We start from the raw sequence: 15660 nt of genomic DNA, 5'->3' as shown, positions 1-15660 counted from the left end.
TTGTGTTTTTATTTGAGGTTTTTTTTTTTTTTTTTCTCCCATGTGTACAGGTAAACTTGAGGTTGGGTAAATCTGTCTCTTACACTAAATTGCACATTTCTAAGTGTATGTATTTTCATATGATGTTAATGTGTACATTCTCCTGTATATATTAGGACTCATATTCTCATTAAACTCATCCTTATATTGTTTTCTTGAAATCTCATCTGAGACAGCAAACTTTTCTATTTAAATGAATTCTTAAATCAAGTTTTTTTCCTTGTGTTTTTATTTGAGGTTTTTTTTTTTTTTTTTTTTAAATAAAACCTAGTTCTCTCTTGTTCAAAATTGCCTACTTTTCACCTAAGTCAGCCAGTTGGATATATAATTCTTTCATTCTCTTACTTTCAAATATAAAATTGTATTGAGAGAGATGATTTTTCTTATCAAGAAAATGCTCTTTTTAAAAACAATCTATTGACTAGAGTACCAAGTATTTCAATGATCTGGCCAAAACACTTTTTTGATCAATGGTCCCTCCCTGAATAAAGCACTTAAAAGTAATTTTATTATCATTTATTTGTACAGATTTTAAAGCAGAGCTTTATGGAGAGAAAATTTGATCGCTAGTACTGAGATAAAAACCCAAGCCCTCTGGTGCGAAACAAGATCCTATCATGAGGCAGCTGTTGAGATGAGCCTACTGGAAGTGCAGCTATTAATAGTGGATAGTCTGTATTCCCTACGTGAGGAACCAAAGACTGCTACCCTAAAACACATAAACAACTGTTCTGCATTTATCCCTCTGTCTCTGTACATTCTCCCATCTGTAGAAATTGCCCTTATATATTTAGTTCTTGTATCTCAGAAACACATAATAGAATGGAAAGGGTGAGATTTATGTAGTATAAGATACATTATTGAATCAGAGGAGAAGACTTAGAAACTGATTTTGCTTCCAGTACATTAATTGTGGAAGGTTTGCTGAAGTTCCTTTCCCTGTCCCACTCTTAGACCGTGATCCCTGCTAGCCATATTCTTCCTTTCTGTTTCTTTGCAGCACACTGCTCTCTAGAGAGCTGACCTAGCAGTAGTGTCCATGGTTTATAAAGAGACCTGCTGGGGTAGGGATTGGGAGTGTGATGGACAAATCATGTGTCCACCTCTCCCCTGCCCCTTTTTGCCCAGTAAAGGCGTAGTTCCCCCTAATTCATCTTCTAAGTGGGATAACAAACTACTAATTCCCATTCTGTGAAAAGCATGCTTGCATCTAAAGGAAAGAAAAGGCTGGTGGGCCCTTTTTCGGGCTTTTTGTATGATTGTTTTCCTTCCACAGCTGTGTTTTTTGAACTGCTCTTCCTGTGTTCTGTTATAGAATAGTCTTACAGGAACCAATCATTAGCGCTAAAATACCTCAGGTAGGAGTGCCAGTGTGACCTGCCAATCAATCAGATTGTGGATTGCAGTGAAAAAATTGAATTATACTAACCATTCCAGCTCCACGTTAGAGATGGGAACAGAGGCTTTTTTGGACAATCAAGACTTGTGAGCGTGTGATCTAAGCCCTGCTGCCTCAGCAGTGCACACAGTCACATTCTAGGCATAGTGGCGTTTCCTCCAAAGTCACATGCTCCTGTCCCACTGCCACATTTCTGCACTGAGTGTGTTACACACACTGTCCCATCACTGCTGCCTCTTTTAATTTGCCAGTCACTTTTGCCCTTGGTATTTTATATTGGCAGACGTATTGGTGAGTACATTGTCTTATGACCAAAAGAAATGTAAAAAGGAAAGGATTTAGTTGAGTCCTACATTGGGCCCTGTAGTGAAATCCTGGTAGTGATTGGACTGTGCTACTACATAAGATTGAAGTTGCTTTGATCTCAGAAACTGAGATTTGCATTTCTCTTGCCTCCTCCTTTCACATGGGAAAATCAGTGAATTCATGTGGCTAATAACAAACTTATTAAGAGGCTTGCATAGCTGGGTGCTAGAAGGGAGAAAACATTCAGTGGCTTTTAATAATTCAATTATTTTATTTATGTGGCAACACAGTGAGATTTTAGAATGAACTAATTTGAAGAGTTGTGGAACAGTGAAGTGTTTGAAAGATTTGATTCATTAATGATCCTCTGTTATCTGGCATAGAAGTAGTAAGCTGAAGTTACCAAGTTGATCATTCTAATTTCTTCTCGTAGCCCCTGTTTTAGATAATAATATTAAGTAAAATATAAACAATACTTTTCAGAGTATGTAGATCTGTGTCAAAAATAGTAACTGTAATGCCATTATTATATTTTTTTTTGAGCTGGAGTCTGTGTTATTCACGTTTACTCATAGGTGCCATATTGCCATGTTAAAACTTAATGTTTCCTAAAGTGGTGGTTTTCAGCCAGGGTGGGGAGACAGTGAGGAAAAAGGAGGCAGAATCATGTAGGGGCAAATAAAGTGACTCCCAGGGGCCCAGCATGCAGTGCTGCTAATTGGAAGAGACCTCTGCTCTACTGCAGTGTTTATAAGCACCATATTGATGTTCCCCTCCACACATACAAACACATACACACCTTGCTGTGTTGATCTAGTATACTACATGGAGGTAACGACCTTTCATTCTGTCTGCTGGTCTTGAATACACACCCTCCTTCCTCCTCAGTGTCACATGATGTCATTGTCTTTCAGGTAGAAGGAAGTTGTGTTGACATCACATGCTCACCAAAGTCCTGTTTTAATGTAAACCTTAAAAAATAAAAAGCAGTAGTATTAAAGATAATGTCAAAAGTGAGGCAGAGCAAAAATCTGCCAATGTGAGATTGATAAAACCAATTTAAGGTTAAACTATATGCAGATTAATGTCAAAAGCAGAGCAGTGATATTTAGAACTTTTCCATCATGTTCTGATTTAAAACACGGTTACAGAACTGTGCAAAAGATTTATGCAGTCAGTGTAGAAGCATCATCAAGTTAATTTGATAATAGAGCACAGTAGAAAATCCCAAAGTCATACTGAGCCATGGGAAACTGAAGATTTGATATAGCAACTTCAGAAGTCATTACAAAAATGACCAGAAAGGTAATAGCATTTCTCTTTGAAAAGGTGAAGGCAGATATGTTTCAAATATGTAAAAAATGAACTTCTTAAGTACAGGAAACATAGGAAAACACTGTGAATCAGAAATATGGTTGTTGGCAGAAGGTGAGCATACATGTGAGTGTTGTGGGTGAGGATTGAATTGTTAGGGTCAGGCAGATGGAAGAGGGAAGTAACGTAGCATTGGGATGACCTGACTGGGAACACTAGGGGTCATTTAGAGCGAATTACCTAGAAATAAGAAATAATTATTTTTCAGTGGGCATGAGTGTATTTGAATCAGGCTTAGCCATGCCAAATTTATACAGCCCCCAGAGTTCCAAAAAGCTGTCTGTGTGCCCTCCTACATTAGGGTGTGCTGTGGCCATGCTAATCCCCATTTTTTGTTTTATTTCAAATCACACACAGATAGAATCTGCAAACTGCTTCAGATCAAACAGGTCTGATTGTGTGTAAATACATATGTCCTTTTAATTTTTATTATTAATGGTTGCTTCAGTTTTGCATCAGTGCATGGTTAAAAGCAATACACATCAGCTATTCATGACTTCATATCTCCAAATGAATTATTTCTCCTCTTTTTTTTGTTTGTTTGTTTGTGCAGTCAGCTGAAGAAATGTTAACATCTCACTCTAAATCTCTCAGTGGAGTCTCTGTTCCCTTCTCTGATATAACAGATGGGTTACTGCTTGTTATAATTATTAACATTGTGGTGTGGGCCAGGGCTTGGGTGGGCAAGATTTACTCTTCCTTTGGGCTGGGGTGGGGCCAGTCGTTAGGGTATGGAATGTTAACTCAAGTGGTGACTGACTGTTTCCGTAATACCAGGTCGTTGTGGCTGCACGCTCTAGTAATTGAGGCTGTGTACTTCACCAAGCTTGTGGTAGAGCCTAGGGCAAACCGCTGTCCCAAGAGAATGCTGGGATAGATAGAGTTAGCCAATATGAGTCTGAACGTGGTGATTTTGCTGGTTGTTTTAGCTCCAGATGTTGGCATGCTTAGTTTTTAATGTGATTAATAAATGTGGCGCCATATTCCCTCCCCACGCCTGAACCCTCTCTCTCCTACTCCCTTCCCTCTTTGTTCTTTTTGAAAAATTTAAGAAACAGTAATGTAAACCTTGGTGTTTCAAACTGCACTTTGTTCTCATGTTCTGTAAAAGCTTTCAGAATTGCTGGTAGAAGTGAAAGTTTCAGCCTGGAATCCTGATGCACTCTGAAATCCAGAATACAAACAAATCTGTGTAAATTTTTTTCCTGCATTTTGTGATATATTTTGTTGAATAACCAATTTAAGCAGGAGCAGAAATATTTTGGAGGGAAGGATATGGCTCTAAGAGATAAATCCATAACATACAGTTTAACTTTTTTTCTCTGGAGAGTAGTCATTGGTGAATTACAAGATTAGTTAAGCAAGAAACTACCAACCATCCTAAATATAGCTCCCCTTTAAGGACTTCTCTATAAACCGTTATCATAAAGTCAGGTGAGTACACATGTCGAAATATACCATTAATGTAGTTTTTCTTATACTGATATTCTTCAGACCCTTTTTTTTTTTTTAAAGGAAATACAAAATGGTTAAAAAGAAAAGAAAAAACATTAGAAGCAATACAGAATTTCATAAAACAAAACGACAAGAATTCGACAATGGTTGTTGTATTACATAATGTTATCTTCAGCTTAATTGTTTAGATTACCAGATATGAACATGCAAATTTGCTTTAAAAGTTATAAGAAATTAAAAAGAAGAAAAAAAAGAAATTTAAGCCTTAACTACTCCTTTCAATAGACCAGCAAAAATCAGCAGTACAGTTATCCAAGCCCTTCTACATATATATATATATATATATATATATTTTCCCCCCCCTTCTTTCCCCCCCTTCCGTCCTTTGTCCTTTTCCTCATCCCTGGTTTTACTTCCCATTGAACAGATTCTTTCCCTTATGCAGTATCTGTCATACCTATCATATTTTATTTACCAGAGCCTTTTGTTATCGTAAAATACTTGCACCCATGTCCTGTTTCCTGAGTCTGAATCACAACCTCATCAATTTCAAACAGTGTAGTTAAAATTTACTTGTAGAAGAAGAAAACTACACAGACATCTGTCCGTTCTTTCAGGATCTGTGGGAATAGTCTTTCTCACAGGCTGATCCGTTTTGAATGGCTTGGGTTGACAGTAACATTACTCCTTAATTTAGCACCAAGGCCCTTCTGGCCTCTTATAAGCCAAAGAAAGTGAGTGGTAGGAGTCCTGTCGGGAACCTCACTTGGTCTTCTTTTTCCCAGAACTAGTAGAATTCAGCTCAAAGCTATGATTTGAATAAATCTTCACAGAGAATAGCTCTACTCAGGCATTGTGGGAGTTGGGTAAGGATTCTTGCCCCTTCCTCTCTCTCTACTGAGAATAAGATTTGAAATTAGGGCTGCTCAACTGCATCCCTGTCATATACACTCCTCATTTTGTGACACAATCTCACTAAGTTACCCAGACTGGGTGCCCTCAAACTTGCAGTCCTCTTGCCTCAGCCTCCTGAGTGGTTGCGGTTACAGGCATGCACTGCCATCCCAGTTAAGCGCAGACTCAGCCACAGAGTCTCTCGATAAGAGCCTGTGCCTCTGCCCCAGGAGGGTGCCCTGGCTTTATGTGTCCTACTAGGTAAATATGGGTCAGGCTTTAACTGGCTTTATTAGCTTTGATTTAAATTTTTAAAAATTAATTTGGTGTTTGAATTATCTTTGTTTACAAAGAACTTTTTCCAAAGTTAGCCCTGTTGTTGGCTTCATGCAGGCTGTAATTATGTTTTTTAAGGCACTAATTCTTTTAAATTTTTATTTATTTATTTGTTTGGTACAGGGTCTCACTATGCAGCTTTAACTCAAAAGTGGTCCTCCTGTCTCCACCTTCCCAGCACTGAGATTATAGGCGTGTACCACCACACCCAGTTTCAGGGCTGGCAGAGCAAGACCAGGGTTCTGGGGCCAGCACAGCATGTAGTACCAGGAATCAAACCTAGGTCCTTGTGCTTGCCAAACAGGCACTTAGACTGCTAGGCTATCCGCCCCCCCAGCCCTAAGGTGCTAATTCCTAAGAGCCATGTCTATAGTTATAGTATCTTCAGCTGTGGCTAGCATGTGGCACAGCTGTGATCTCAGCCACTTATGAGGCAGAGGTGGGAGAATCAGTTGCACGCACAAGTTCAAGACCAGCCTGAGCTGCACAGTGAGACAGCCTCAAAAAAAATTTTTTTGTCAACTATAACAGCCAACTTTTACTTTGTTTAAAAAATATTTTTATCGCTTTTTGTTTTATTCAGAAGTTTAAAGAAGTAAGTAAGGGAAAAGATAAGTGGTTCCTTGGTCCACAAGCTTAATTTGTTCTACAATTTTGGAAAAGATGGCCATGGTCTTATTTGTCATCCAATGCAGAGGTTGCAAATAAAAACAGAATTTTACCAGATGCTTCTGTTTACAAACCAAATTGTTTGCAAACAAAAGCAGATGTTCCCAAAGTACTGTAATAGTACTGTAGTGAATTTTATGTTGCAGCCAGCCTATAGTTACACTGCTTTGCCCAAATCGGCCTGGCCTGCCATTCCCAAAAGCCCTGGCTAGAACTCCAAGGAACTTTGGTACAGACAGACCAGTAAGGGGCTTCCTGCTGTATTTCCACCCACTTCTATTTCTTACCAGAGTTCAGTGATACTAATTATAATCTCCTAAGTTTTATCAGTATGTATAGAAAATTTTGTCAGTGAAAGGAAATGTTTGCTTTTCCAAGTCCTTGCACAAATGGAGAAAGAGTAACATAACTGCTAGAAGCTAGTCAGTGACTTTTTAACATATAGAATAACATTAAAAAATAAAAGTAAGGGCTGGAGAGAGAGCTCAGTGATCTAAGCACATGCCTGGCAAGTGCAGGGACCTGGGCTTGATCCCAGTACCAGATGATATGCTGACCACCAAAACCACACATGGTGACACATGGCTGTAATCCCAGCTCTAGGGAGACTGAGACTGGAGGATCACTATGAGTCTGAGCTGTGTAGTGAGACCCTGTACCAAATAAATAAAGGATTTTTAAAAATAATTTTGAAAATCCAAGCGTCAGTTTTCCCTCACATTGCAGTTTCTTCAGTGAGAGAATCTTAAGTCAGACGAGAATGAAGTAAAAACATTTAGAAGTTCATAAAATTATGGACATTTCAAAAAAAAAAAGATTTAACAGAATTGAAAGAAGCAAGGTCAGAGATACTCCAAAGAAGAGTAGGAATCCCATTAGTCTTTTTTTTTTTTTTTTTTTTAAGAACCAGGGATTGAACTCAGGCCATTGCGCATGCCAGGCAAGCACTTACTTTACTGAGCTATCTCCCCGACTGGAATCCCATTAGAAAATACTTGTTTTCATTCTATAGAAATGGTCCCTGAAAATATAGCCTTAGAAAACACTTATTTTCAGTCTTATAGAAAAGATAGAGAAATAAACAGTGACATAGAAATAAATATGAATTTTCTCTGGTAAATTTAGCAAAAACTGAATGTGTGAAAAAAGTACAAAGTAAAGAGCTCACTGCTTGAGCACTTGCCTAGCATGCTCAAGGTCCTGGGTTCTATCAGCATTACTGCCCCCGCCAAAAAAGTTTTAAAAAGAAAAGCAAGTTTCAAATGTCCATGAGAAATGGACATGCTTAATCTACAGAAATAAAATGGCTCTGTTGTTCACTACTGAAATGATATCTAAATGGACCATTCACATAGTTATAGTATCTTTTTTTTTAATATTATCTTTCATAGTAAAAGAATAATAAGAATTTGCATCTGAATTAGGTTTAGGTTAAATAGTTGAATTCTAGGAGTATAAAAAAAAATTTAAAAATCAAGGCTTGCCAGACTTGGTAGCGCATGCCTATAAGGTTACTCTGGAGCCCGAGGCTGGAAAAATCACAAATCTCAGCCCAGCCTGGACAACATAGCTTCTTTCTCTGTAGATATATGGGCCTCCATTCCTTACTGTAGCTTGTCTCAGGGGTGTTTCTTATGTTGATTTTCTTTGAAGTACTTTCTTCTTTTCCTTTTTTTTTTTGGTGGTACCAGGAATTAAACTCAGGACCTTGTGCTTGCCAGGCAAGCACTTACTCCACTGAGCTATCTCCCCCAGCCTCTGAAGTACTTTCTGAAAAAGGACAGACATGTGGCTCACTTTTAGGTATTTGTTTCATCTAACGGAGATGAAATTGCTTCAGATCTGTTTGAGTCCAGCCAAACACTCCTCAGCTGTTTGTAATCTAGTTTGCCAGTGTCTGAAACATAGGCTGGAGCAGGCAGACTTTTTCTATGAAGGGCTAAGTGGTAAATATTTTTAGCTTTTTTAAAAAAGCCAACTGTGTCACAGCTATTCTGAAAAACAGCTGACGAATTGGGTTTGCTCCAGGGTCAAAGCCTGCTCACCCCTTGTCTACTTTGTCCTTTCCTTCCAAACGCTACTTCATGTTCCTAGTCTCTGCAAATGCCTAGGACAGGAGAGCAGAACTCTCTGCCAGACCTTTCTGCAGTAATCTCTCATGTGTTTGTGTTGAGTCAATCCAAGGACACTTCAGAGAAAATGAAGATAACACGTGCATATGTAACGTTTTAAGTTTGCACATTTTTGTTATTCTTCCAACATTCTTTGAATGTCTTCCTGTTGAAAAGTTCCAACAAAACTGTAAAGTAAGACCAATCCACAAATCTTACCTTTATCTCTTAAAATTAACAGGTACTGTTGATTTAGCTTATTTTCGCTACTGTCACAAATTGGAAAGTAAATTGCTATATTGAGTGGAGCTTAATTTCCTGTCAGAAGAGGAACATGCAGACTGATGCAGTTTGAAACATTTTCTTCCCATGTGTGTGTCTGTGTTTGTGTCTGTCTGTGTCTACATGTGTGTGTCTGCGTGTGGGTGGGTGCGTGTGTCTGTCCTGGGGAGGCGTCTGTAAAGTCAGTTCTCCTCTCTCCTGTAGGGTGGATATGCAGCCTACAGATACGCACAGCCTGCTACAGCAACTGCAGCCACAGCTGCTGCAGCCGCCGCCGCCGCGTACAGCGACGGGTAGGTACGGGCGGAGGGGGGTACATGTCCTCTGTGGTGCACCTTCTCCTCCTCCCTCTCCTTTGCCAAGGCAGCCCTCAGGCCATACACTTCCTGCCAGCCTTCTCTTAGTGGCCTCTGTTGTGCCCAAGTACAGGCACTAGGTCTTCCTTATTCCCCCTGCCTTGGTCTTGTCTCTTCCTGGGCTTTGAGTAAAATCCCCTTCTCTTCACTTCTAACTCCCTTCTCTTGCATTTCATTGACGTACCCCAGAATTTTTCAGTTATTATATTGAAATAGAAAGCTTTTCTTCTGTTCTTCCAGTTTTCTTGATAAAATTCCAAGACCTGGTCACACAGCAGTTACTAGCACAGTTAACCCTTCCATTTGCTTAGGTTGCAGTCTTGCCTCTATCTCTCTGATTGTGCCCCTTTTTTCCAGTTATGGCAGGGTGTACACAGCTGACCCCTACCATGCCCTTGCCCCTGCCGCTAGCTATGGAGTTGGCGCTGTGGTAAGTATACATGTGCCTTTTTGCTTAAACCTTTTTACTCCTAACCTTTACCTACAGACTGTGAAAGATCTAGGAAGGGAATAGAGTGCCATTTGTGCATTGCCAACATGTTAAAACCAGACAGGTCTTCCTAAAGATAGGCACCCATCTTTATTGTTTGCTATAGTACTGGCCTGGCCATGTGGCTTGTAAGCGTAACAGAAAGAGAGGGGCAGTGACAGTCTGCCCCGAGTAATGACATCACTCAGGCAAGAAGTAAGAAACAGATTGATTTATATCAGTTCTGATTTTGGGTGCACACTAGTGGCATGGTATGATTGATAGGTATTGGAAGGTTCCTATCTTGGAGTATAACACTTCACAGTAAGCTTTGTAAAAACCGTACTGTATATAAGCATTAAATTTCTGATGCCAAAGTCCCGTGCTGTTCCCAAACCTGATAGACAGTAGCAGTGCCAGAGGAGTACTTCATGAAGATACTTCATCAGCAACAGTTGTGGCAAAGTATGGCATGTATATGGAAATGTACACGTCCACAGAACTTGTCTAACGTAGTCCACTCCCACAGAATGCTCGCCACTTATGCTCAGGTTTGCTTGGAGCCACACCTGCCGTGCCAGTGCCTGCTTACTCACTGGTACCAACAGAAGACACTCCACAGTGACACTCAACATGCCACGTACTCTCTCCAGTTCACAGTTATTCATATGGGGGACAGAATAAAGTATGCGAGTTGAGGCACAAAGGGTTGTGAGAGTGTCATTTCTGATTCTGAATTACTGTGATGCAGATTTGGGAAGTAGTAAGATTCTTAAGGACTGTATGTTAGATTGAGGTCAAGACAACAATAACAAGACAGTGATGGAGGTTCCTGAGGTCTTACTAAATGTCAAATTATAAAACTCATGTTCTAAAAAAAGACTCAAAGAGAGATACATCCCTGGGAAACTTCTTTTTAAAGAGGTAAGCCATCAGATAAAACCACTTAGTTAAAAAAAAAAAATCTAATTGGTATTGTCAGTCCTTTCTGTCCATGGGTTCCCCATCTCCAGATTCATCTCAAGTATCAGGAGATGTCTTTAAGAACGTGCAAAGATTTATCCTACTTTTCATTTCCTAAGCAATATAGTATATCTCTGATTTATATAGCATTTATAATATATTGGGTATTATAAGTAATCCACAGATAAATTAAACTTTATGACAGGATGTGCATTGGTTATATGCAAATACTAAATAACCCATTTAATATCAAGAACTAGAAGGTTTGGGTACCTGTAAGAAGTCCTAGGAAATTGAGACCCCACAGATACTGAGGAACAACTGTATTTTACAGCATCACTTTTATTAGTCTGAAAGGTTTACAAGGGCTTACCTGCAGCAGCATCTCAAATGCAGAAGAAGAGCCTTTGTTAGGTCATCTGTTAGGAGAAATCAACAGTCTGTTCTTAGGATTATAATGATATCCAGGTGAACAAAACATTTGTTTGAGAAAACTTCACTAAGTGCAGAATGATTTGAACTGTCTGAAGTTTCTGTCGCGTGCTGATCCATGTGAATCATGAAGTAACCACCCTCACACTGCCCCAGAGTCTGCCAGCTCAGCAGCGAGTGTGGCCCTGGTCTGCGCATCAGAGGGGAAGCTGGCTTACTAACTCCAGTACATCAGGCAGCCTCTGATCAGTTGCCATGAGGTAGCAAAGGAAGCTGTTTTCCTGAAGCCCTTCTCAGGACTTGTTTCTTCATTTTCAATGCTGTGCTCATCAACCTTTTAATTATTTTTATGTCTTTAATTACTGCAGGCGAGTTTATACCGAGGTGGCTACAGCCGATTTGCCCCCTACTGAAGTGACGTGAGACCCCTGCAAATGGGACAGCCCCCAGTCATGAGGCCTGGCTATTGCAATATTTACTAGTAGAGGAACTCTATAGCAAGATGAAGAGGAAAAACAAACAAACAAAAAAAAAAAAAAAAAAAGAGAGAGAATACTTTTTTATACCTCACTATGTTCTTTGAATATGTATTTTTCCTTTAAATTTTCTGCCTTTAATTCTTTTGTTCCAAAGATTGTGCATTTTCCTTTTTTTCTTTTTTTTTTAACTGTGGTAAAAAAAAAAAAAAAAAGATAATGCATTTCCATGTCCGTATGTCCGTGCTTAGCTTATTCTGTCAATCATGGAAGAGGCAGTTAATGAGGAAGGAAGGAGAGACATTAGTAGCTAATAAACGCATCTGATCAGAACTCAGTAGATAGAATCACCAAAGTGCATCTGGTGCTGAGTGGCTGGGGGACAAGTAGAGGTAGGAGAGATCTTTCTGCAATAGCATATTCTCTAGTCTTCTGAATTTCTGGTCTTTGGCAGGTAGTTCTGATTGGCTGTGGCTGGAATCCACATGCCAATAGATAGGAATTTGTGTTTGCTAAGCAGGAGAATGAAGAACAAACACTTGCCTCTCCTCTTCCCTCCTGTCTTCTCCATACTTTCTACAATCATCTTAATACATACAGCCTGAAACAGTTGGCATCACTTTTGGAATTACAGTATTGATATTTCCAAACATGTTTTCAGGCTGAATGACAAACACCTCATTAGGAAATCCATCTCAGTGAATTCTGGAGTATGAAAACACTTGTGTCTTTTCTTTCCTGTAACCTAGTATTCTACTGGGCTTCTGATCCCCTTTAATTGAATCACTGCTTAGCTCATATATTCTTTAATTAATATGTTGCTCCCATGTCCTCAAGATTCAGGAATTTAGGACCCAGCGACAGAAGAATGAATAGCCAGTGTCCAGATTTCCTTCAAGTATCTGGGGATAGCTTGAAGATTAAAAGTACAAAGTGTTTAGAGCCATTAGAAAGGCTGCAGAAGAGACAAGGAATACTGGAAAACCTGATATTCCTTATCTTGCATCAGAAAGCAGTACAAACTATTGAAAATCTAATAAAGAATCTGTTGGGGAAAGATAAGGCACCAAGCCCAGGGTCAGCTGTTGCTGGAAGTTGGGTGGCAAGGACATGTGAGGGCAGTCAGGGGGCACTTTGTACGTACTTGCTCCAAAGCCATAGGAATTTTTGTCTTCAGAGCCTCTGTGAGTCACATCCCTACCCAGTCTCCAGCCCTCACAGCCATTGCATCCAGCTTCTCATTATCCTCCAAAGACACCCAGCTGAGCACCTGGACATCCTGGTGGATGTTAACCCTGTAGGACATGAACTCCAAAGTCCACCGTGGGAGGAGGATGTGATGTGGCCAGGAGTTTCCTGCAGGGCCATGGCAGGAGCCATTGTTCTTACTGTCTGGCTTTGACTTTATCTTACCAAGGCCAGGGAGAAAGTAGTTCTCTTTGAACTCTTGGATGTAACTAATTTTTAAAAAACATCCTACCACATTTCCAAAAAGAAGGCATTTGGAAATAGACAAGCCTGGCCTGCTTGGCTCCCTGGTTGGTTCACATTGGTACAGGAGTGACCTTTACCCAGAGGATAGCTGCTAAATGGAGTGATTTGGAGACATGGAGATTCTGCTTTTTTATGGGTTTGGTTTGAGTTTGTTTTTTCACTCCTGCCTCCACAGGTGTTCTTGACTGAAAACATTCATGTCCCTGAGTTAAAATGGCTGATTATGTGTGGCAGCATCAAGCCTTCTTTGTAAGCACAGTGAAGTATCTGGCAGACCCTGGCCTGTGCTGTGTGGCACATGGCCACTCCCCTTCCTCTGTGTGGGTACCTGGGGAGGGTGTGCATGAAGTAAAGGGCAGTGTCAAGGGAGCTAGAGGTCTCGCTGCAGTCATTGATACTGGGGGATATAGTGAGCAGGGACAGCCTGCCCAGGCCTTTGGCTGTTTATCAAGTCTCTGCCCTCAAGCCAAAGTTTGGTCTGTTGCTGTTAAGACAGTTTTTGTTGTATGTATATAAATATTTTAGTTAGGAGAGGAGGGATAGGATGCGGAGCTTTCACAGTTCTAGGGAATGGGGGCAGAGAGGGATTTTTTTCTTTGTTTCTTTGCTTTTGTACTGAGGGAGAACTTTTACTAACTAAAGAAACAGAAATTTTGGTCATGTCTAATAAAGGCTTTTCTCACAAAACAAGCCACTCAACCCAGTGAACACTGGGCCAAATCCTAAATGGTTGCATCCATAGCAGGGGTGGAGAACAGGGGAATGAGCTTAAGAATGTTTTTCTTCTGTTTTCCTAGACAGAAGTGAGGGTAATGGGCAAGATAGAGAAGGCAGATTCCCGCAGTCCTTCCAGGCAGGCAAATGCTGGAGCTTGACGTTCCTTTTGTGCTCTTCAGTTCAGCTGGTTCTGGCTGAGGCCTCCAAAGCAAGCTCTGCTTTCCAGTAGGTTCCGCTGCATCTCGTAGTGCTTTTTAATGAATGCCACTTCCTCCAGCTCCCTTTTCTAGGAAGGATTAAATGGGATTCTACTTTTTATGAAAAACCCTTGGTTTTCAGGGTCAGTGTTGAGAACCGAGATTCTCTTGAGCATCTAGCGTTCATGATACCAACCTGCCCATCCTTTCTGAATTTTGAAATTCCATACAGTCAACATCATGAGAAGCGGGTTCCTCAGAGCAGCAGTGCTAGTTGATTCTGGTTCTTGCTGGGTTCAGAAACAGAGTCAGAGGAGTTTGGTATTTTGTGAGTTCATTCAAGGATGCTGATTAATACTTCTAAAACACTTAGTGATGCTGAATCTCAGTACATAAATGAGTTTGTTGGCTTTACTGTAGTTCATGACCTGGACTTTTTCTACTGAGCACCTTACTCTTAGAAGCTGGGCTCCTTTAAGGAGACCTCTAGTGTAAACCTTTATCTCAATACTCCTCTTTTAGCCCGGAGAGCTGCCCTTAGGTCTTCGCCAGAATTCCATGTGTCACTTAGTTTAACTCCCATGAACTCAAATCCACCATTGTGATTCACCATTTTTAAGGCTCTCAAGTTTAACAAAACCTATCACCATCATCCTCCAGCAGCCCCGGTCTGAAATGAGCCAATATATTTTCTTTCTTTAAAAAGGAAGCAGACTGGGACTCGGCTTTTAATTTGAAGAGAGCTCATGGCAATCTAGTCAGTAGAAATCAACAATAACAGCTTTGCCTCACATGTGGACTCCTCAGGGGCCGAACATGTCCTCATTAGGTTATTCTTTGCTAGAGATGGAGCAGATACGCTGGCTGTCCCCACTAACTTACCCTGCCCAGGTAGCTTCCAGACATGAGGGATGTCAGGCAGGAATGGAAGCAGCCCCGAGGATATGCGAACCCCCTTCCCTTTGACAGGAAAACAAGGTCACCAGGAGGTAGTCTGGAAAGCACGTAAGATGTTTTAAGGAAGAAGAGGGGACATGGTCTGCTGAACCTTCCCCTGTACCCCAGCACAGCCTGTTCTCTGCTACTTGCAACTTTCTAGCACAGTAACGTTTGCAGAATTGTGGATTTTTTTCCCCGCAGATATTAGGAGGAAAGGGATTTGGGGGTGGGGTGGGGAAGGGGTTGTGGTGTTTTAAAAGCATAAGTTACCTGTTTGCACTGTTTTAAGATAGGAAAAAATAGTGGGCAAGGTGAGCATCAAATGTAAGCTTGTGTGTTTTATTTTGTCACGCTCTTGAAAATGTCTGACATTTGTAGTATACACCAGTGACACTTGATTCTCTGTTGCATAAAACACTATATTTTTTTGGAAATGTTACTGTCCAAAAGCCTCTTCCCTCCCTTTCCTTTTCCTATGTACTTCATCCTTGCTTTACTGATCAGCCAGGCAATAGCCATGCATGAGCATGAAACAGGGCCCTTTGCAAAGCAGGCTCCGGGTGTCCTAAGCCAGTGTGTGTCTTCTGGGTTGCTGAGTATGGTAGAGTCCCTGGCATCTGTCTTCGAAAATGAGGCTCATAGACCAGCCTACAGCAAGCTGTCACATTCCTCAGTGAGACACGAGGAATGCAACGCCAAGGAATGGAGGGGTTCCTGAAGTATTGCAGTTGGCTGTAGTAGCCGAGTTCTTA

The 15660-nt window shown here is 40.6% G+C and overlaps 1 protein-coding gene across 18 annotated transcripts in view; it reads left to right on the top strand.

Moving 5' to 3' along the window:
• Rbfox2 (RNA binding fox-1 homolog 2) overlaps positions 1–15347 on the top strand; it is a 305574-nt gene extending 290227 nt beyond the window's left edge. For 8 of the 18 annotated variants that reach the window (XM_023719031.1, XM_023719025.1, XM_023719030.1 and 5 more), the window contains 4 exons: positions 3476–3507; positions 9070–9158; positions 9579–9651; positions 11454–11736. In XM_023719031.1, the coding sequence (XP_023574799.1) occupies positions 3476–3507; positions 9070–9158; positions 9579–9651; positions 11454–11508 (249 nt within the window). In that variant the 3' untranslated portion in view covers positions 11509–11736. Of the gene's footprint in view, positions 1–1354; positions 1398–3475; positions 3508–9069; positions 9159–9578; positions 9652–11453 lie in introns of all 18 variants that reach the window. The other 10 variants (XM_023719028.1, XM_004634569.2, XM_023719029.1 and 7 more) reach the window with 4 other exon arrangements.
• The last annotated feature ends 313 nt before the right edge of the window (positions 15348–15660 follow it).

Source organism: Octodon degus, unplaced genomic scaffold, assembly GCF_000260255.1.
Source record: "Octodon degus isolate 3935 unplaced genomic scaffold, OctDeg1.0 scaffold00064, whole genome shotgun sequence".
NCBI lineage: Eukaryota > Metazoa > Chordata > Mammalia > Rodentia > Octodontidae > Octodon > Octodon degus.
Note: the sequence above shows the minus strand (reverse complement) of the source record. Positions and strands in the feature narration are given on the sequence as shown.